The sequence below is a fragment of the Ambystoma mexicanum genome, chromosome 11 (genome assembly GCF_040938575.1).
Source record: "Ambystoma mexicanum isolate Mex_15411 chromosome 11, UKY_AmexF1_1, whole genome shotgun sequence".
NCBI classification, from domain to species: Eukaryota; Metazoa; Chordata; class Amphibia; order Caudata; family Ambystomatidae; genus Ambystoma; species Ambystoma mexicanum.
This window is the reverse complement of record NC_090934.1, coordinates 1,021,323,342-1,021,345,195: the sequence shown is the minus strand read 5'-3', so window position 1 is coordinate 1,021,345,195 and position 21,854 is coordinate 1,021,323,342. Positions and strand designations below refer to the sequence as shown.

The 21,854-nt window shown below is 46.2% G+C and overlaps 1 protein-coding gene across 8 annotated transcripts in view; it reads left to right on the top strand.

Annotated features, from left to right (window-relative positions):
* The window catches only part of DENND4A (DENN domain containing 4A), a 2,028,245-nt gene that overhangs the window by 1,313,078 nt on the left and 693,313 nt on the right, over positions 1-21,854 (top strand). For all 8 annotated transcript variants that reach the window (XM_069624248.1, XM_069624254.1, XM_069624251.1 and 5 more), the window contains one exon: positions 16,146-16,352. In XM_069624248.1, coding sequence (XP_069480349.1) covers positions 16,146-16,352 — 207 coding nt within the window. The remainder of the gene's footprint in view (positions 1-16,145; positions 16,353-21,854) is intronic.

The following is a 21,854-nucleotide window of genomic DNA, read 5'->3' as shown; positions in this document are numbered from 1 at the left end:
CGATTGAAGGGGCTCCGAGATCATCGTCGACGGTGAATCCACCAGAAGTGTGGCAGCCAGCAGTGTACAATGCGGTTTTGCAAGATGCCCTATTGCAGCAGGGAGCGGCGTTCTCAATACCGTCGATGGAGGAAGACCGCGAACAAATTGTTTGTCCAACGGATCTGGGCTTGCAAGGTGCTCGTCGACGGTCTCGGGAATGCAAAGTGTCCCTGTTACATTGTCGTTGCTTAATCCTCAGTCGGTGTTATCCTTACAGGTGTTGACCACGCTTCAGTCTTTATTGAGCCAATTGGACGCAAGCTTACCCCCCCCCCCATAGGTACACCTCCAACGGTACCGGCAACACCCACCGACGACGAACCAGGTCCCGCTCCGCGGTCAATGTCAACGACCGGGTTGCCGGCCTCCTGTCCATTTAGCGAGGACCTCCCCCGCTCACACTGGGAAGAAGGGGAGTTGCAAGATTCGGAGTCAGACCAAGGGCCTAGAGACTCTTTTTTTTCAGACATTTCGTCATCCCCTTCGAGAGATCCTACATGGGAATCCGAGGCAGAGGTAGAAGCTCCTAGAAGCCCGGCTCAGCCATCACCACCAGATGACATCGGCTCCTTTCACGCGATGGTGGGCAAAGCCTGTATTGAATTTGGTCTGACCCCAGAGGAAGAGAAGAAGGAATGCTTCTTATTTGACCATATGGGGAAGAGAAGGAAGTCAGTCTTCTCGGTCCCCATTCTGGACCACGTCTGGCAGGAAGGCCTGCGAACCATGCGCCATCCATTTTCAGAACCTGCAATCAAGGGCAGTTTGGAAAAGAAGTTCAAAGCTCTGGATTCCACTCCGAAATGTTTGACCGCACAGCCCTCCCCGGAATCGGTAGTGTCGGCAGCGGCGGTCAGAAAAGCCAGATCTCAGCAAAAATGTACAACACCCCCGGACAGTGAGGCTAGAAGGCAGGATGCTTTTGGTAAAAAGGTCTTGTCGGTGGGAGCAACAACAGTAAAAGCAGCTAACTCGCTGGCTATCATGGCAAGATACGACCGTGAGATGTGACATTGTTTGGCCCCCATCCGGGAACACCTGCCCAAGGAGCACAGAAAAACAGCTATGTTACTGGTTCGTGAGGGGGAGGAGGCAACAAACCACTTGATCAATATCACCGTGGAATTGGCCGAATCCGGTTTCAAACAAATAAATAACGGAGTGGTTTTGAGAAGACAACCCGGCTGAAATGTACGAACTTTAGACCGGAGGTCTAATCTAAGGTGCTTGATATGCCATGTGAGGGTGAGCAGTTGTTCGGGGAGAAATTGGACTAAGCCCTTGAAGGGCATGAAGGAAGATTCGGACACGGCAAGATCGCTCAAAGCCCTACAAAGTGGTAGAGCATTTCGGTCCTTTCGGCCCTTCCGCGGAGAGTCGGGGAATTCCCGATTTGCGGCATCCAGGGATCAGAGTTTCAACAAGTCATCATACTCCTCCCAAGGTCACAGAAGAGCTGTCCAGGCGATGCGAAGAAGCTGGGACTTCCAGGCCACTAGGAGAAGGGGAGGACAATGTTCGTCCACCAAAGGCAAACAGTCAAAGTCCCAACAATGATGAGTTTCAGGACCTCCTGGGAGGCAGAGTGTCCTGTCGCGTCGACGAGTGGGAAAGGAAAACATCGGACCGTTGGATGTTGGACACTGTAAAACTAGGCCACTCTGCAGTTCAAGAAGGTACCATCTCATATTCCACCTGTGTATTCGGCGCAACCACATCTTCACATAATAAAACAGGAAGTGGAGCTTATGCTGCAAAAAGGGGCTATAGAATTTGTTCCAGTGGCCGAGAGAGGTCTGGGAGTTTACTCCCGTTACATTGTGGTAAAAAAAACCAACGGCAAGTGGAGACCCATTTTGGACCTTCGGGCCCTCAACAAGACTCTGCAACCCCTGAAGTTCAAAATGCTCACACTTCAGGAGGTTATCCGGTCTATACAGCCGGGGGATTTTCTGGTGTTAGACCTGCAGGACGCATATTTCCACATACCCATGCGTCGACGACACAGAAAGTTTCTAAGATTCGTAGTGGGTCAGAGTCATTACCAATTCAAAGTGCTTCCATTCGGACTAAAATCGTCTCCCAGGATATTCACAAAATGCTTTGCTCCAGTGGCAGCTTGGCTGCGAAGGAAAGGTCATCATGTTTACCCTTACCTGGACGATTGGCTGGTAAGGGGCTCGTCGCCGGGAGTGGCACAAGCAAGCCTAGAAGCCACCATGCAACTTCTGCAGCAGTTAGGCTTTGCATTCAACTTCACGAAGTCCTGCTTAGCTCCCTCAAGGAGTTTGGTATTTTTGGGAGCGGAATTTCAAACTCATTCAGGTCTAGTGAAACCGTCTGTGGAAAGAGTTTAAAAGCTCAAGCAAAAGGGGAAGGAGTGGAAGGCTGGCACCAGAGTGTAAGTCAGGAAATACAAGTCACTGCTAGGGGCCATGGTGTCGTGTATCCCGTTAGTGAACAACTGTCTCTTCATGAGACCAATACAAGAGTTTCTGGCAGACCGATGGTCTCAAAGTCACGGATTGTGGTCTGACAAGTTGAACATCAACGACCTCCTACAAGCGCTTCAGTGGTGGCAGCTCTCAGACAATCTAACGAGAGGGATGCCCCTGCAGGAACCGGATTTTCAGTTGACGGTGGTAACGGATGCATCGCAGACAGGATGGGGAGCCCAACTGGGATCCGTACAGGTTCAAGGCCAATGGTCCCCAAAAGAGTCGACGCTTCACATCAATGTGCTGGAGTTAAGTGTGGTAAATTGGGCTCTGAAATCCTTTTTTACCACAAATACGGGGATCAGTCGTAACAATATTAACGGACAACACAACAATGTTCTACCTCAGGAAGCAAGGGGGCACTCGTTCCAGAACGCTCTCGAGCGAAGCTCAAGAGATATGGCGTTGGGCCCTCGAGCAGGAAATAAGCATAATGGCTTACCATCTGCCAGGGATGAGCAATGTACAAGCAGACTCTGTCAGCAGAGAGATGAATCAACTGCACAAGTGGGAGTTGAACGATCAACAACTGGCGAACATCTTCAAGAAGTGGGGTCATCCTCCCCTGGACCTTTTCGCAACCCGACCGTACAAGAAGTGTGAAAATGACGTGAGCAGATGGCCACAACCCGGCTCGCTGGGGGAGGCATTCTCCTTCCCGTGGACGGGCAGGTTCGCGTATGTGTTGCCTCTGTTTCCGCTCATTTGACGGACCCTCCAGTGGGTTAAAAAATACCCATGTCGTGTGATTCTAGTCGCTCCTTACTGGGCGAGACAGTTGTGGTTTTCAGACCTTCTCCAGCTGTCGATACCGGAGCCAGTGAGGTTCTAGAAGATTCCGAACCTTCTATCTCAAGACAAGGGAGCAGTTTGGCATCACAACCCAGGCTCCTGACAGCCTGGCTCCTGACTTCTCAGAGTTTGGGTCCCTGAACATTTCCTCGGATTGCCGCCGAATTTTAGAGGCAGCGCGGGCTCCGTCCACGAATACTTCGTTTGCATGTAAGTGGAAAAGATTCTGCGTGTGGTGCAGGGACCAACTGGGGGTGGACCCACTAAACATCGCGTTGGAACAAGTTCTTCCATATTTGCTACACTTAGCGAAAAGAGGATTATCGTTCTCCAACATAAAGATTAATTTGGCAGCCATTTCAAGATTTACTCGTAAAAGGCATTCAACTCCGTTGTTCAGCGATAGACTGGTTAAGCATTTCGTGAGAGGCTTATTTCGGACCTTCCCTCCGGCCAAAATGTTCCCTCCTAATTGGAATCTCAATCTGGTACTGGCAGGACTAATGAAGGCTCCTTTTGAGCCTATGTCGTCATCATCCTTAACTTTTTTGTTGTGGAAAATGGCTTTTTTAGTAGCTATTACATCAGCAAGAAGACTGTCGGAGATGCAGGCATTGGTGATAGATCCCCCATACTTGCATTTTCTCAAGGACAAAGTGGTGCTAGCAACCAACCCTCATTTCATACCAAAAGTTCCAACTGCATTCCACAAGCATTCTTCGATTGTGCTACCAACATTCTTCGCAGCGGCCTCTTCTTTTGCGGAAAAGGCTCTCCATACCTTGGATGTCAAAAGAGCTTTGAAGTTTTATCTCAGTCGTACTCAAGGTTTTAGGCGTACAAGACAATTGTTTGTGGTTTATGAGCCTTCGGTAAAGGGAAAACCGATCTCCAAACAGGGACTAGCCCACTGGGTGTCGTTGACTATCGCCTTCTGCCACTCTAAAGTGGGGAAGCCTCTGGAAAGACGTCCAAAGGCCCACTCAACAAGATCCACCTCGTCATCGGCAGCATTGTGGTCTGGAATTCCGCTGGTCGACATCTGTCTGGCGGCATCCTGGTCAGTGCCGCATACATTTACTCAGCATTATTGGCTAGAGCAACAGCATGCAGCGGATATACAGATGGGGCGAGCAGTCCTGCGACACCTGTTTAAGTAATGTAAGCCCCACAGATGGGTGTATCCTCCTGTCAATGTACCATGATTGGCGTTACTGTCAAAGTACCATGATTGGGGTTTTGTAGTGCTAACTGCATGTGCGGCTCTTGTAATATTGGTTTGCATTGCACACCTCCAGATTAGGAGTACTGCTATATAATCTATTCTAAGCATGTGAATCCGTGAAAGATCCAATGCTGGAGAAGGGAGTAGTTTCTTACCTGTAACTCCATTTCTCCAGCGTTGGTATCTTTCATGGATTTACATGCGCCCGCCGGCCTCCCCTGAATGCAAACGTGATATGACCCTACTAATTTGGGGGTTAAAATCTGAAGGGAGCCGTGGGGGCGGGGCTATTTACACTGTATGTCCTATTGGGTCATGCGTAAGCGGGCCAAAACGATGTAGATAGGACACAGAAGTGTCGAATTTTTTCCAATGGAAAACGTCTTAATAAGTATACCGAGGGTTCCCGGCCTGGCGATGGGGAATATTCTAAGCATGTGATACTATATCCCCTCTGCAGTGCCTACCCCCACTATTGCTGTTTGGTTCCTATTCTTTCAAATTACCACCAGCACCGCCAAAGACACTGCCTTGCTACCCAGACCGCCCTGCATACTTGTCTCCTTGCACCCCCTGGACCTGTTGCTGGTGCCCAGTGTGCCGCTCTGATGCTAGTCAATGAGATACTTCATACTACCCTATGTCTGGTTATCTTTGAGGGGCACTGCCTGGGCACTCTGCAGTTGCGGCTCCTGACCGCTCTCTTTACCGCACAAAGTGTGATTCAAACGGATCGGAACACCCCTATGACACCAGTCGTGCAGACTTTCCTTGGCCCCGAGTGGGCCACTGAACTTTTACACTCCGCCCCACTTACTTGACTCTACTATCGCTACGCCAGCGGCACTGGTGGACAGTGCGCCTAGCGTGGTTTGACAAGCTGTTTAGTCCCCTAAGGCATGAGACGGCCCCCACTACTACCATCAACCCAGATTGCCTCTGTAACATGACAAAGGGTACCAACAAACACCAGCGCTCCATGAGCCAGTACACTAAATCCACTTCCAGCACCTCGTTGTCCAACGCAGCACCCTCTGGTGTAGACCCCAAACCTTCTACAATGGAACCCTCCGAGACCCAATGCATGATGGCATGCATACAGGAGAGATTTGCTAAAGTCCATAGTAAGTTGAACGATATGACCAGCACTATAGACTTGATTTTAAAACCCGTATTGGCACAACCCATCAGTGACTTTTAGAGGCCGAGATCCGGGTGGACTCAGTGGAGGATGGCATGTCCACAATTGGGGGGGGGGGACTCACCAGTCGAGTACATCAGGTCGAAAAAATAATCACCTCGAATCTAGATCTCGCTGCAACAATATTTGTATTTTAGGGTCCTCGAGTGCAACACAGTCTTCATTGGAACAGTGGATAGAACGCACCCTACTTCCGCTATTGGGGAATCCTACACTTTCTCAACAATTTGCTGTTGAACGAGCCCACGGATCCTTGGCCTCCCAAGCCTAAACCTGGGGCACCTCCACGTCCCATAATCGCCAGAATACTCAATTACCGAGACCGAGATGCTATGCTTCGGCAGCCCGCGAACAGCGGGACATACTACTGGTGTTGGATCAGATACACATATACCCCAATTATTTTGTCGCGGTCCAGCAGGAAAGGAAGACTTTCCTGGCTGTGAAGAAGTGGCTGCGTGAGAACAACGTGAAGTACGCTATGATATACCCTGCTAAAACTGTGCATCGAATGGAACAGGAAGACCTTTTTCTTTACAATTCCTAGTGAAGCCATGAAATTCTTGTATGAAACTCTCCCGACGCCGTAATCGGTTCTCACAGAGACTGCCTCGTTGACCCCCAATATCATCACTATGCTCCACACCTCGAGCTCCATTTGGTGGCCGCTGTACGTTGTTGACCCTCTACACTGCATCTACCACTTCTACACTGTCTGAATGAGCTGAGAGGGTCCTTCTCTTTGGATAATCTGGTGTCCAGAGGTCACTGTATCCCTCAGCGTAACTCTATACCCGAAGTACACAATTTCTTAACCTTTTTCGTGTTACCGTTGCGTTAAGCCTGTTGGCAGCCTGGGTACGTCTGTGCACCAGCAACCCCATGCAATGTTTCGTTTATAGTTTGGGATGGTTAGTATGGGATATCATTGCACCGGTTTGGGAGGGAGGTGCGGGTATGGGGAGGGGAGGGGAGGGTTGTTACTGTTAAGGTTGAAGTTAGTTAAAAAGCATTTGGAGCACACTGTATTTTAAACTAAGAGAGCAAAGGATTTGGTGAGATGCGCTGAGGCTCCACCAACCTGGAATCATAACAATGATAGACTATGCACAACCACTACTGGGATGGGGGACATAGCCTACCTTAGCTGGAATATACGGGCCTAGGGAATCCGATCAAACGCTAGAAGATACAGCTCTATGTTGAGAGACATAAAGTCAAGATCCTGTATTTACAAGAGACTCATGGGAGTTATGATCTTGGTCCATAGATCCCTCCCATTCCAGTGTGAACAAGTTAAGGCTGACGCGCAGGGCAGATATGTTTTGGTATACAGACTTATTATTTGGGGCGGTGAGGTGCTGCTGGTAAACGTGTATGAGCCAAACGTCGATGAATCCCAATTTTATACAGATGTGATGGAGGAACTGTCCAGCTATCCGTTGATCTCTATAATTTGGGGGGCTGGGGGACTTCAACACCATTCTAGACCTGAATCTCAACAGATCCACCCATGCTCAAAGGGCTCTCACACGCTCAGCTCAAACACTTAAAGAGGGCTTGCAATTGCTAAGATTACTAGACGCTTGGCGCACATAACACGCTGATAACCCGCTCGTGCTCTTTCCATTCATCAGTCCATGATTCCTCCTCCCGCACAGACATGTGGCTTCTATCCGACACACTGTTCGGTGGAGTTACTGAATCACATATACTTCCCCATACTTACTCTGATCACTCCCCGGTTACCGTCACCCTGACAATGCCGACACTCCTCAGGCCTCATAATAACTGGAGATTTAAACCACTGGCTTTACAGGATACCGTTTTTGTGTCCACCTTAGATAACGATGTACAATAATTTTTTGAGACAAACCTGGGCTCTGTATCCTCGGCTAGTGTGTTATATATTAGAGGTATCACAATGGTCATGGAATTCAGTGTCATTAACTTGATCCATCATAGCATTGAACTATCAGAGTGAAACCTAGAAACATTGGAGCAAGGCCTTGCAGCTGATCCTCCTTCTGTCACTCTCACACAGATAAAAGAAGCCTTGGACAGCTTCAGGTCACATGCAGAGAGGGAAGTGAAATTCTTTGCAACCCCGTTATTAGCCAGGAAATACAGGGAGGGTGATAGGCCTGGTAAAATCTTGGCCCGCGTGGCACGCACTGATAGCGGGACAAACTGCATTCCCTACATAACTGACACCTCTGGTGGCGTGGCCCACACACCCTCTGCTATTAACGAAATATTCGCCCGATTCTATGTTGACCTCTACTCCAACAAAGATACCTGCACGTAGGAAGCTATCGATTAATTCCTAGAAGCGCTCCGACTCAGTCAACTTTCGCAGAGCACCACTGAACTGTTGGACCTCCCTATATCACTGGCCAAGATCACCCGCGCTATTGATAGTTTGCTGTTCTCCAAGGCTCCAGGCACTGACAGCCTCCTGGCCGAGCTGTATAAGGAGACCCTTGCCCCCCAATTATTGCAAGTATGGCAAGAATCTTTAACAACGGGCGTGCTCCGGTGCAGCATGCGTGAGGCGATGATCACGATACTGCTGAAGCCGGATAAACCCCCAGACCAATGTGGGTCCTATCGCCCCCTCTCATTGATCATTACTGATGTTAAAATCTTCACCTAATACCAGCCATGCCCTATGTCATTCATCCCGATCAGTCAGGATGTATCGCTGGGCGGACCACAGCATTTATTTAATATACTAGCACGCGTAGACCCCAAGGCCCAGGCGGTGGCTGCAATACTTGATATCCAGAGAGCATTCGACTCAATGTCATGGCAATTTATGTACGCAGTGCTTCAGAAATGCGGCTTCGGCCCAAGATTCCTCAAAGCTGTACGCCTCCTTTATTGGTCACTGGTTGCTAAGGTCTGCACAAATTTGGTTGCTTCTAGACAATTCCAGATGAAAAGAGGTACCCGCCAGGGATGCCCCTTTTCTCCTCTGATATTTGCTATCATTATAGAGCCACTTGCCAATGCAATACGTCTCAGACAGTCATAAGGGGATCAGAAAAGTGGATGAACCGCAGATAATGTATCTCTATGCAGATGATGCATTATTATATATTCAGCAGCCCTGATGTACACCTTGAGCCCATAATGCAGGACGTTATGCATTTCGGAGAGGTTTCAGGCCTTCGGATAAACTGTACCAAATCAGAACTTTTTCCTCCTACTGATGCCACCCTCCCTCAGATCTCCGGGGCTTCAAGTGGGCTCCGGTGACACTACATACCTAGGTGTGGCAGTAGCACGACATGCTTCTCCATTACATGAACTCAACTTTACTGCGTACATGTCTCAACTCCCGCCTAAACTCATATCCTGGTCACTGCTACCTATCACGCTAGTTGGGAAAATAGCTCTATTAAAAATGATAGTACTCCCCAAGATCCTATATCTCTTCCTTAATATACCACTGTGGCCGGGACAATCTTTCTTTCAAGAACTTGACAGTGAAATTAATAAATTTGTCTGGCATTCCGGGCGGTGCTACTTAAATGGGACACGTTGACACAACATATGAGAAGGGGGTGTTCACAGCCCCCAACTTCCGACTGTACTGGATGGCTGCCCAGGCACAATTCGCGGCCCCCTGATTTTCTGTTGATACCCCTGCACCCCGCCACATACAATTGGGAAAACACTTGGACGGGTATCGGGAGCTTTGCTCGCCTGTTCTCCCAGCCAAATTTACAGATGAGTGCAGTTTTGACCCCGCTAGTGTCACAGCGCTTGCCTGGTGCAAAATATGGTCAGTAGCCGACACCCTAACCCTGTATCACGAAAACTTCCCCCTTTGGAGCAGTGTTCCCACCTTCCCGCAGCTGGACACCGGCTCCTGTAGGGCCTGGACTTAGCTCAGCTTTTGTACAGTTGGCTCATTATACTCTGAAGGGAACTTTATCCAGACCACTGATATACCTGGGCTGCGGCGCAGTAAATCCTTGTTGTAGTTACAATATGCTGGGCCACGTTAAGCCCACAGAGAGCGGTGGGACTGCTTCCCTGTGGAGCCCGAAAATGATTCTCTACTTGGGTTCATCTTATCTGCATACGATTGCTGTAACCGAGTATCGTCCTTGTACCGACTCATCCAAACCCATACAAACCCTTTACACTACAATGAGCGTACTAGATGGGCGCAAGATCTCCAAGCAGAAATTAACGATGATCTATGGTCAGATATGTGCTCACAAACACCCAGGGTATCGTATAATTCACGTTTTTGACTGATTCAGCTAAAGGTGCTCCACCGCTATTATTACACTCAGAGCTGACACCACTCCTTTTCTGGGGAGGAATTCAGGGTATGCACACGTTGGAGGGCTCCATCCGCCAAGTATTTTCATATGATCTGGGACTGCACCCACCTCACCCCTTTTTTGAAGGATGTATGTGCACTATTGTCTGAGATGACCAGTACACCTTTTGAACCAATGCCATTACTGTGTTTGTTGCATGTCCTTGACCTGCCCTCTCCTGTCATGAGTACTTGTGGGCGGCTATGTCTGCTCTTAGCAAAACGTTGTATTTTGTTGAGATGGCAGAGTGCACAAGCTCTCAACAAAGATCACTGGCTCAAGGAGGTGGTGTGGGCTAACGATATGGAGGAACAATGGGCTGCATGCAACCACCCGCGTATCGCCCTAATGACATTTGGGCCCCATTGAAATCCTATTTACTGTGAACAATGTCTGTCTCTGACAAGTCTTCCAATATGTAAAAAAATGTGCACTCCCTCCGTTAATGCTTAGTCTGCCTAGATACCGGGACTTGTATACTTGCTTTCATTGATGACCTGTATATCTCCTCTCTCAGATGTTACCTGAATCCAAATGTAATGTGCTGTTGTCTCTGAGTGTCCAAGTGTGCCAATAATGAAAAGAAAAAAAAAAATCAGTTTGTGGGCTATTGACAAGATATTTACCTACATATAAATATATTGAAACTCAAAGCCTTAGTCCATGTTGTCAGAGCGTTCCTTCAGTTGAATCTAGGACAGAGTAGTTCTGGTCCAGATGACATCATAACCTCTGCTTTATGTAAACAAACAGTGTGGGCACCACATCCCCAGACCTTTGTCACCTCACTTTTAGATATGGGAGTGGAGGATCTGTGTGATCACAACAACCCTCAGAATTCTGACGGCCGAAAATGCAAACATTTTTTAAAACCCCCTTTACACCACATACATATGTGGGGGGAGACACCCTGCAACCTCCTCATAGTACTGTTATATCCCATACCCCCCCACATATATATGTGGTGTAAGGGGGGGGGTTGGATTTTCATGTGTTGAAATTCTGAGGGCGACATTTGAGGCCATTAGCCGAGTGGACACTAGGGCAAAACATCTCCCTACAGTGGCACACCTCTCAGGATATCAAAACAGAGACGCAAATGGCTTTAGTAACCTCAGGCTGGGAAACCACAAGTGGGAACTCCATCCAACCAGGGTACAGGAGATGTTTGCTCAATGGGGACCACTCAAGTGGATCTATTTGCTAAGGAAACGAATTTCAATTGTCCCCAGTTCTCATCTTTAATGGGATATGGTCTAGGGTGCCTGCATGATGCATTCCAATGGGATTGGAGCTACAGGACATTTTGACTTAAATAAATGTTCCAGAATAAAATGCAGAATTAAGAAAACAGATCACTTCACTGTTGACAAAATTGTGCACCACTTCATCCCTGCAAGAACTTCACCGTACAGCTTCCGAAACCAGGCTTGGCATTGAGAGACAGCACAACGGGACAGAACTGGATTAGATGCGTCCACCTTCTCTCAGTTCAGCTCAAACTATGTGCCGCTGTCTGCCAGCCCCGTCCGGTAAAACATACACAACTACAGAACAGTACTTTTCTAGAAAAGTCCCCTGCTGATAGCACTCCACAGACACTCAGTCGATGTACCCTGTGGAACGCCATAACAAGTAAACACACGGGAGCCGAAAGAACTGCTTTTGGTTCCTTAGAAATTCAAAACAAACCTTCACTGGCCTGGGCAAAAACAAGATGTTTTTCTACTGATTCAGAAAATGCAGGCGGTATTCAGAAATGGGGCCTTTGCTGAAGCCTAGTAATCAAATGTCCAATGCTGCACTCAGAACGCATTTTACACAGACTCCATGTTTGAGTCAAAGATATTACGTTTTTTAATGCAATACACAGCTCCATGTTGCTTTGTAATCTTTCTGCTTCACTGGTGCTCTGTCTGTGTTGGGCCTTTCAGCGTTCCCAGTCTGGGAGGAATCATTTTGGTGCTCGCCTCAGGGTAAGCGTCCTTGTTGTTTACTTCTGAAATCACAAACTCCTTCTGTTCACAAAACTGCAGTTCTTGTTCCACGTATGCAGATTTCTCCAGTATGATATTACAAGGTACTCAGGGAGATGTAGTTCTGCAGACTTGTATTCTGCTTTGGGACACCAGTTAGGGTACAATTGCATTTATTGTGGACAGCGAGCTGGCAGGATCCTACCTCATCCATCCTTTGGCAAGTACATCAGATTGTAGCCGGACTGCCCAGTCCCTGGTGGCTCACTTTCTTTCCATAAGAGATGGTGAGTTCAGATAATTCACCTCATAACTTGAATAGTAATACAGACTTGTAATAAGCTTTGAGTAAATGATGTTAAGTCTTTTCCATTCAGAGGAAACAGAGGGACTGACCCCATGGAGGGAAGTGGCAAGGCCGACTTCACTAAGGAATGTGTGCAAAAGAAAAATGAGTTTCATAAAAATGTTCTGCATGATGCAAAGTCACATTGGTAAGCACTTAAACTGAACACGAGATTGCCATGCTAAAACACCAACATGTAATTCCCAAGGTCCAGTGGCCTCTCAAAAGTTACTACTCATCTATTTTCATAATGTTATTCTAGTAAGACGCAATATTGCAGCAAATGGTGTCATGGTAAAATGCGGTGATTTTATATGGTATGGGAATTTCCCGGTTTGTTTCTACCTTTACCCAATAGGAAAGTGTTGTTGGCCACAATTGATAATTGGGGGGGAAATCCATTATTCTTCTGTGGAGTGCCATCTACCTTGTCTCCATTGTAAAGTGGGAGTAGAACGTTTGGCAGACAGGGACGCCTTTTGCACCCAAAAAAGCAGATGGAAATTGCACCATCCTGACTCTGTTATGGCTCAATCAGTGAATCCTAGCTGTGCACGTGAAAGTGGTCACTGTGCAGCAGATGGTGAAGTCCCTTCAGCAGGGTTATTTCGTTTGGATGATCTGGTTGCAGCACGCTGGCTTCTGGCTAGGAACAATCATTAATTCACAGTGTTGTCTCTTGGGCTTTGTACAGCCCTGCTTCCTTGAACCAAAGGGATGGTATTGACAGCCTCTCATCTACTTTGACAGGGGACCACAGCTACCCCTAAGAGGATAACTGTTTTATTCAGGCTCCAATTTCCCCATGACCACCATTTACAGTTGCACCTCTTAGGGGGCGCAAGGAAGTTCACCTTGACCTCCATGTTGACATAGCCTCCGTACTGGACAGTTGAAAGCTTATTTAGCAGTTTGGTCACTTTTTAAAAGAATAACTGAGCAAGCGAGGCACATATATTTTGACAGTCGTTCAATTTCTCAAGGGTGTGAACCCAAGCATGGTTTGGTCCTAGCCTCGGATTAGAATTTGGTTTGGGACATTCTATGTTATGTGATGGCCTCCACCTGTCTACTAACAGCGCAAACTACTAAAGTGTGGGTTCCCCTTTTCATATCTTTTCAAGAGACACCATATCACACTGCACAAGACCATATTTTCTACCCCAACATCTCTCAGAATTACATTTGTCTTCTCCCGCTTCCACCTCAGCATCAACCTGAGATCTAGAACAGGGTCCATCATATGAACCCAAAGAGAGCTGTCCATTTCTAATGTCCCCAGGACAAATACGTATCTGCTGAATAATCCCCTTTTGTCGGTTTTTCTGATCTCCAAAAAATGGAAGGCTATTTTGAAGTTGATAGTGATTTGTATTAAAACCTGTAAAGAGTTGTCACAAAAGGATGGTTGGGAATGATCAGAGTATATAAATTGTGGGCAAAGAGACTGATTCAGCTTTAATTAGTGTTTCGATTCTGGACAGCTGTCAGGCTGCTATATGGATTCCATTCGTAAATTAGCCAAAAATGACTGAACTAGATTGCGGGCAAAGTATCCAGTTTTGATTGGTTATTACTTCAGTACATTTTTGTATAGGGAAATAGTTTCTGGCAGATATTGGCCTATTCCAAACTAATTCAGGAAACGCCTCAAAACCGTCCTCTTCAACTAAGTCCTCTACTTCTCTGATGTACCCTCTTCCCTCTTTCCTCCTCTGCAACCAGTGCCTGGATGCCCGTGGATTTTGTACGCTCCTACAAATGTACAAAAGAAATAAATAATGATACTGTTTTGAGAGCCTTTGTAAATATCAGGAATCTGGATGAAATGTATCCTTCCGAAGAAAGTTATTTTTTGTAAATGGTCTTTGTGATGAATGCATTCTTCCACCCACAGTTACTTCATCACCTACTGTCTGGGGAGAACATTGGGTTCTATAGTTGCTTGCAACATCCACTTTATGATGGTTTTTAACTATCATTGTGACAGGATGACTGAAACGGCTCCTAGCTGTATTAATGTTTCTCAAGCACTAGTCTGCCACTGGAGCTATTTCCAAAGATGAGGCCTCTGTGTAAGGGCCTCATGAGTTGGGTGGAGCGGTAAAATGTGGTGGTAGCACTATTACTGCTGCATTTACCGCTCCGCCCAATCTCAAGTTGGGCGGAAAGTGGGAGTTTTACCTCCAGCCTTTAGCTGGAGGTAAACATGTCCCCTTTCCGCCTGTTTTGGGCACTATTAGCACCAAGAAACCCCCATTGGGTCCAATGATTTACCACCCCACCGCAACTCGGGATCCGCACTGGACCGAGATGCGGTAGCGCTATGTAGCCATCAGACAGGTTAAAAAAAAATAGTTAAGTAATTTTTTCTTACCTTTTGGATTTAGTGTAAATGAGCCCACCATAATGCTTTCTTGTCAGCAGGACATGTGAAACCTTAAGTTATCTCATAATATATGCTGCGACTTCACTCTGTCCACAACTAAAGGAAGGATTGCAGCAGCCCATTGTACAAACCACGTGGGTGGGAGACTCATCACAGCTGTTTGAGATTGAAGCAAAGCAAGGGCCCTCCACTTCTGACACGGAAGAAAAGGGAATAAACCTAGAAGCAGAGGACCCATAGGTTGCAGTCTAGGATGATGAGCTCAGTTGTGCCACCTGAGTTGAAGAAACTAGATGTGTCAGTTATTACAAATAAACAAAGAGGTGCTGTCTGAGATGGAGAACAAAAGGTGCGACCTGAGACTGAAATCATGACAGTGCAACCTGAGACTAAGAATCTGGGGTGCAGCATGGGACACAGAACCAAAAGTGTATCCTGAGATGTGGAACCAAGAGGAAATGCATGCTGGAAATGAGAAACAATGTGCGCACACCAGGATGGTGACTCTCGAAGCAGCGCCTAAGACTGGAAACTTGAAACTATGAACTCTAATGGAAAAGCCAGAGGTGTATCCTGTAATATAATGTAAAGAAGTGCAGCCCAAGGCAGACAACCATGACCCGACACCCAGAGCAAGAAGCCCCGGGTAAAACCACAATTCATGTGGTGAAAACGACTATGAAAATTCTGTATAATAAAGAGATGATAATAGGGAGGACCAGTCATATCAGAAAGTGTTGACCTAAAGTCCTGTCGGTGGGGATCCACGGGGAGGAATCTTTTGCAGACTCGCTACAAGAAAGCCAATCCGAAAAAAAACAGAATGAAGCGGGAAGAACACTATCTAAAAAGGAGCTGCAGGCAAAATTGTGTTTAATGATAAGGCTAAGCTCAAAGAAACCAGAAACTCTGACCAAAGTCAGACGACAAAGACTCTGTAGAGGACGCTTAGTAACTAAACCTTAGCACTTCACCAAACCGATGGAAAATGACCAAGATTACATCGGATGGGAAGAGGTAAAGCTGTTGATGCTGTGCCATCGATCAACCCAAACAAAAGTGGAAGAAGGGAAAACAGTAAAGTGGCAGCTCCAAATATCTTGGATTTTCAGACCAGGACAAATCCATGTCTAGACGCCACCATCATTTAAAGCAAAAACTGGCGAATGTCCCTTTTTAATGAATTACTTATTTCCAAAATGATTCCTCTTGCTGGCCACCACTGCCTTGAAATGTCAAGTTTGTTTATAGAACCCTTAATTAATGGTGTTGTTGTTTCTCTTGCTGCATCCTTTCTGAACTCAAACATAATGATGAATGTCTGTCTGTTTTTCAGGAAATAAAGTTGGCCCATAAAATAGCAAAGAGGTATTCTTCCATTCCTCAGATGTGGTCGCGATGCCTCTTGCGCCACTGCTATGGGCTGTGGTTCATATGCCTTCCAGCATATGTGAAAATCTGTCACTCTAAAGTTGGAGCTCTAAAGACAGCATATGACGTTCTGCAGAAAATGCATGGGAAGAATATTGATTCTCCAGATGAGGTATGAAAAGAGAATTGTACTCATATTTATTTTTCAAATAATTTTTTTACATTGTTTAACTTACTGCATGAACGTATGAAATCACTTTGCCAAAGCAGTCAAACCATTAATCTACATGCAAATCAAATATCCACTAACACTTTCAAATAGGATGAGGTAGAAAAAATGAAACACAAATGTGGTATGAAATAGGCAAATACCCGCGTTGGCCCATATCGCCATCCGAGTAAACCCATCAATATTGCAAAACACAAACAAATTAAACTGTCTGTCCTACAATGAATGCTGTTTGCCCTCAAAACTCTCACGTATAAGTCAAGCTGAGAACCGTATCAACAACGATCCATGAAACACTCGACTGTTGTCACTTCATTCTTTTTTCCCTAGCTAAGTCTACGTGGCTAATGTGGGACTTGCAGCCTAGCAATGTCTGACTCTACTTTCTAAAGAGATTTACCCACACTCCCTGCATCTCCCACCCGCTTTACATTCTATCTGGGAATACATCTGGCAAGAGTATGATCCGCCCAGCCTTCTAGATTATTTCCACTTTTACAGCAACTATATGCAAACTACCCCATAACAAAAAAGGATGCCACAAGACTGCCATCACTATTCCTCCCTACTCTTCACTACCCTTCTGACCCAAAAATTGAAAGCCTGAAGGATCTCCATAGAGATATCGGGGGTCTGTCCTAATTTGTGCATGTTCCTCCTCTGAGACTTCTCAAGCTTTGCCATGTGATGGCTCCATCTGCTGCTGTAGGCACCACCAAGATAGAGGTTGCCATTCAATCCCCTTGATTCTGCTTTTCAATGTAGCTTTATAAAGACATTACATACTCAACAACATACTACCTAAAATTTGCTTGAGTTCCTTACATGTCCACTATCTGTTGTTCCAGCAAGGCTATTTTTCTTCCTGCCCTCTTTTGCATGTGTTAGCGTCCACCACAGTAGTACTTGGACTCTCGTTTTGGCCTAAATATTCCCCAGTTTTTTGCAACAGGCTTCAAGGGATGCCATTAGCATTTCACTGTTGCAAGTGCTGATGGCAGCGTTTTCAGCTCCAATACCTCTAGGGGTAGAACTGCAGGCTGTGAACACATTTGGTAGTCAGCTTCTTGCCTTTGTCTTTAAAATTATTAGGCTGCCAACTCATTTCATTTATTCATCAAAAAAATAGCTTTTTGAGGTCCTCACACAGACAACCTCTCTGTCAGGGCTGTCACAAAGTAGAGAAACTCACCAGCCTCTCAATAGACTTATTATGTGCCCTTGTAACATTGCCACCTGCCTGTAGTGGGGGGTGGTTCCACTCTTGTAATTCACAAGATAGATCAATATGGCACACTCACAGTCTTGCTGGACCATCTCAGCCCTTCCACGTGGTGCAATTGAGCCCCCAGCAGTAGGGATTGTGAGCCTTCTCTTCTGGTATGGCAGCAGCACGCTGCGTCCCTGGTCACTGGTCCTTGGGCACCCTCATCTTTATTCACATACAACACCACTCACAAACCAGCTCAGGCCACAAAGAACACCAGGTATAATTCAACAGGACCTCCGGCCTACCTGCCATCTTGGATGCCCTATCTTCTGCTCTGAGGTCAGGGCAGAGGGACACTTCGAATGGTTTGTGTCCTCCCACGTATTCCTCATCTTATGATAACTCCTTGTCTCCAGCTTCGCTGCTTCGGAAAAAAATTTCTCTCAGCAGAGGACGCTGTGCTCGAGGTCGTGGCGCCGATTGTCCCTCAACGGACTCTGTACTCTGTCGACGTCACCGATGGTATAAATAGCTCGAGCCGCGCCCGTTGCTTCAGTTCCGTTTTTCCGATCGCTTCGCTATCGAGAACGGCGTGCTTCAGATTTTCTGTGAAGAAAATGTCGTCATCTTCGACTCCTTCGACACCCAAGACTGGGTTCAAGAAGTGTTTAGATTGTGGATCAAAAATGTCGATCACGGATACCCACCGGGTTTGTCTCTGGTGTCTCGGTTCCAGTCACCGAACCGACGACTGCGGTTCCTGCCAATCCATGACCGAGAAAGCTCTTCGTTAGAGGAGAGGTAAACTGTCGGTGGGGAGGGAAGCCTCTAAGAAGACTATGGCCCTCTGTTATGTACAAAGGGAGGCTTTCACATAACCAGTAGTTTAAAGGTAAAGAACCTTTTATTTGCAAGTTGATGACATAAGACGACCCCCAGCAGGAGGAGTACAATCTTCCCACTAAGGCCCTGCTTCTTCACTGGCTCTCCTTGGAACCCTGCTACATAAGATGCAGTTCTATGTTCTATAGTATCTAAGTGACAATAGACATAGTGAAGGAAATATTATACACTCATGGTTTAACAGGTAAACATTGGAAATACTGCACATCCTAACACCTCTCCTCCTTAAACATAACAAGTAACTGTGTGGGTGAGGACCCACTAAAATTGAAACCTGTAAAACACATATTGAACAACTGAAATTGAAACCTGTAAAATAAATATTATACACTCGTGGTTTAACAGGTAAAACATTGGATGCGCTGCAAGTCCTGGCACAAATCAAGAGCATAGATATATGACATCTAGTGGTTGATTAGGTAGAGTCACAAGAAAGTCCCTGTCTCCAACTAACTGAAGACAAATTAACATTGAAACGGAAAAGCCACCCTTTCCTTATTCCAAATAGCTCCTCCTTTGACCAACACTGACGAACCCAAGTCTTTCACAACTTGCTTGGGTTCAGAAAACAACGAGGCTCCTTTACGAACTTTGGTGGGGAGCTTGACTTTAATCCAATCACCCTCTTTGACCTTGAGTTCCCTACAACAATTCTTCTGATCATACCTCTCCTTGGATCTAACTCCAGCTTCAAAAATTCTCCTTTTTACACTCTCTAGATCCACATCCACCATTTTTGATTTGCCCATCCAACCTGGACATAAATGAGTATTTGGTTTTCTTCCTCTCAAGATCTCAAATGGACTCACGCCTGTGACACTATGGGTAGTTAGCCTATACTGGAACGTGCGTTCCATCACTGTTCTCACCCAATCTCCTCCAGTAGCCACCGCTATCCTAATAGCCTCCATCAGAGTCCTATTAAATCGTTCCACACACCCATTACTCTGGGGATGATATAAAGAAGTATTCACCTGCTCAATCCCATGATTCTCTAAGAATTCTTTAAACTCTCTGGAAACAAGTTGGGTCCCATTGTCAGACAAACACTTTCTTGGAAACCCTTCTCTCCAAAACAGTTGTTCCAAAAATCTGATTATACTACTACTGGATATGTCCTTGAGTACACATACCTCCGGCCATTTTGATAATAAATCCATGACTACTAATAGGTAGCTATCTCTGCCACCACCAATATTAAATGGACCGAGGAGATCCAACGCAATTTCGTCCCAAGGGACACGCGGGGACTCCCTCACTACCATGGGAACTTTTTGCACTTCCAAGCCTTTGTTTCCCTCAATACATTCCACACAGTCTTTGACTTGTTCCTCTATGTCCTTGTCGATACCAGGCCACCAAAATTCAGACCTCACAAGTCCCTTCGTCCTGGCCAGACCTAAATGCCCAACATGGGCCAACTCCAAGACAGACTTCCTCATACCGACTGGCACAACCATCTGGTGACCCTTGTATAAATAACCATCCTGAATCCATAGCTCCTCCCTCACTTTGGCAAAACCATTCATCTCGCCCCTGTGGCTCTTAATTTTACCTTCTGCAACCAGAGTAAGTACTCCTTGATATACAACATCCTCCGTGCAAGACACATCCCACTCACTTTTCTTTAATGTTTCATGCACCTGGAATATTTCTGCACTCTCCTCTGAACTTGTAAAGTCACTATCGTCAGAAATTTCCCTCTGGACAGATCTAGACAAGGCGTCTGCAACCACATTAACCTCCCCCTTTACGTGGAGCATGGTATACTGTAACCCTTGCAATGCCGTGACCCATTTCATAATGCGTCTTGACACTCCCTCCAAACCACCTTTCGTAAAAATTCCAACCAAGGGTTTATGGTCAGTGCAAATGGTGAAACTCCTCCCCCACAAGAATCTTTTAAATTTCTCGACACCCCAAACGCATGCTAGAGCCTCCTTCTCAATAACTGAATATCTAGATTCTGGGCCCTTCAAAGACCTGGACGCAAAAGCCACAGTCTGTAAACCTGTCTGATCCTCCTGCATCAGAACAGCCCCAACACCATAATCACTGGCATCAACAAAAAGCAATGTGGGTTTACTTTCCTCAAATATTTTCAAAATGGGAGCATTGACAATAGCCTCTTTTATCATCAAAAATTCTTTCTTGCACCGGTCACACCATTTAAAAACGACTCCCTTGCGAGTGAGAAATCTCATATTCCTCGACATTTCTGCTAACCCCTTGACAAATTTGCCGTAAAACTCCACCAGTCCCAAAAATGATAGTATGTCCCCTTTAGACTTAGGCTCCTCCATTCTTTTTATGGCCTCAATAGCCTCCTCCTTGGGTCTAACCCCTTCCCCAGTGATCTCATGACCCAGGTACACCACTTTGTTGGCTTTAAAAGTACATTTTTCCAAGGCAACGGTGAGGCCTGCCTCCTTCAAAATATCCAAAACTCTTTTCAAACGAACATCATGCTCCTTCTCATCGCTCCCACATACAAGAACATCATCCTGATAACACATCACCCCTTTTTCACCCCCAAGTAATTTATGCATAATACTCTGAAACACACTTGCGGCTGAGACCAAACCAAATGGCATGCGAACACACCTGAACAATCCAATCGGGGTGATGAAGGCGGTGAGATCCCTGGAATTAGGGTGCAATTCAACCTGATGGTAGGCCGATTTAAGATCTAGTATGGAGAACACTTTTGACCCAGCTACTCCCACCATCAAATCATCTATTCGGGGAAGAGGAAACCTGTCTGCCACAACCATGCTGTTTAGATGTCTAAGATCTATACAGAGCCTCAAAGACCCATTGCCTTTTCTGACTACAACTATAGGACTGACCCATTCAGATGCTTCTATCTTTTCAATGACACCATCTCTTTCCATTCTCTTGAGTTCTTCCTCTACATCTCCTCTAAGAGCAAGAGGAATAGTTCGCAGTTTTGCAATCTTAGGGACAGCTCCTTTCTTTAGGCGAATTACATGTACAAAGCCCTTAAGACACCCCAATTTCCCAGATAACGTGGTTTGTATCTCTGTGGGCTCTCCTCCCGCAACAGACATTACCTGCTCGGGATGACTTGCCTCAAGCCTTATCTTCAATTCAGCTTGATCACTCCATGACAACAATTCACCCCCTCTGTTGGTAACATACACACAACCTTTGGCCTTCCTGTCCTTAAACTGTAATTCAGCATCAAAGCAACCTATAATATCTATGGGAACATCTCCATAAGCATTTGCTTTAACAGTATTTTCCCACAGAGTACAACTATCGAATTTGTTCCTCCACACTTCCACACTTATCAAGGTGTAGTCAGCACC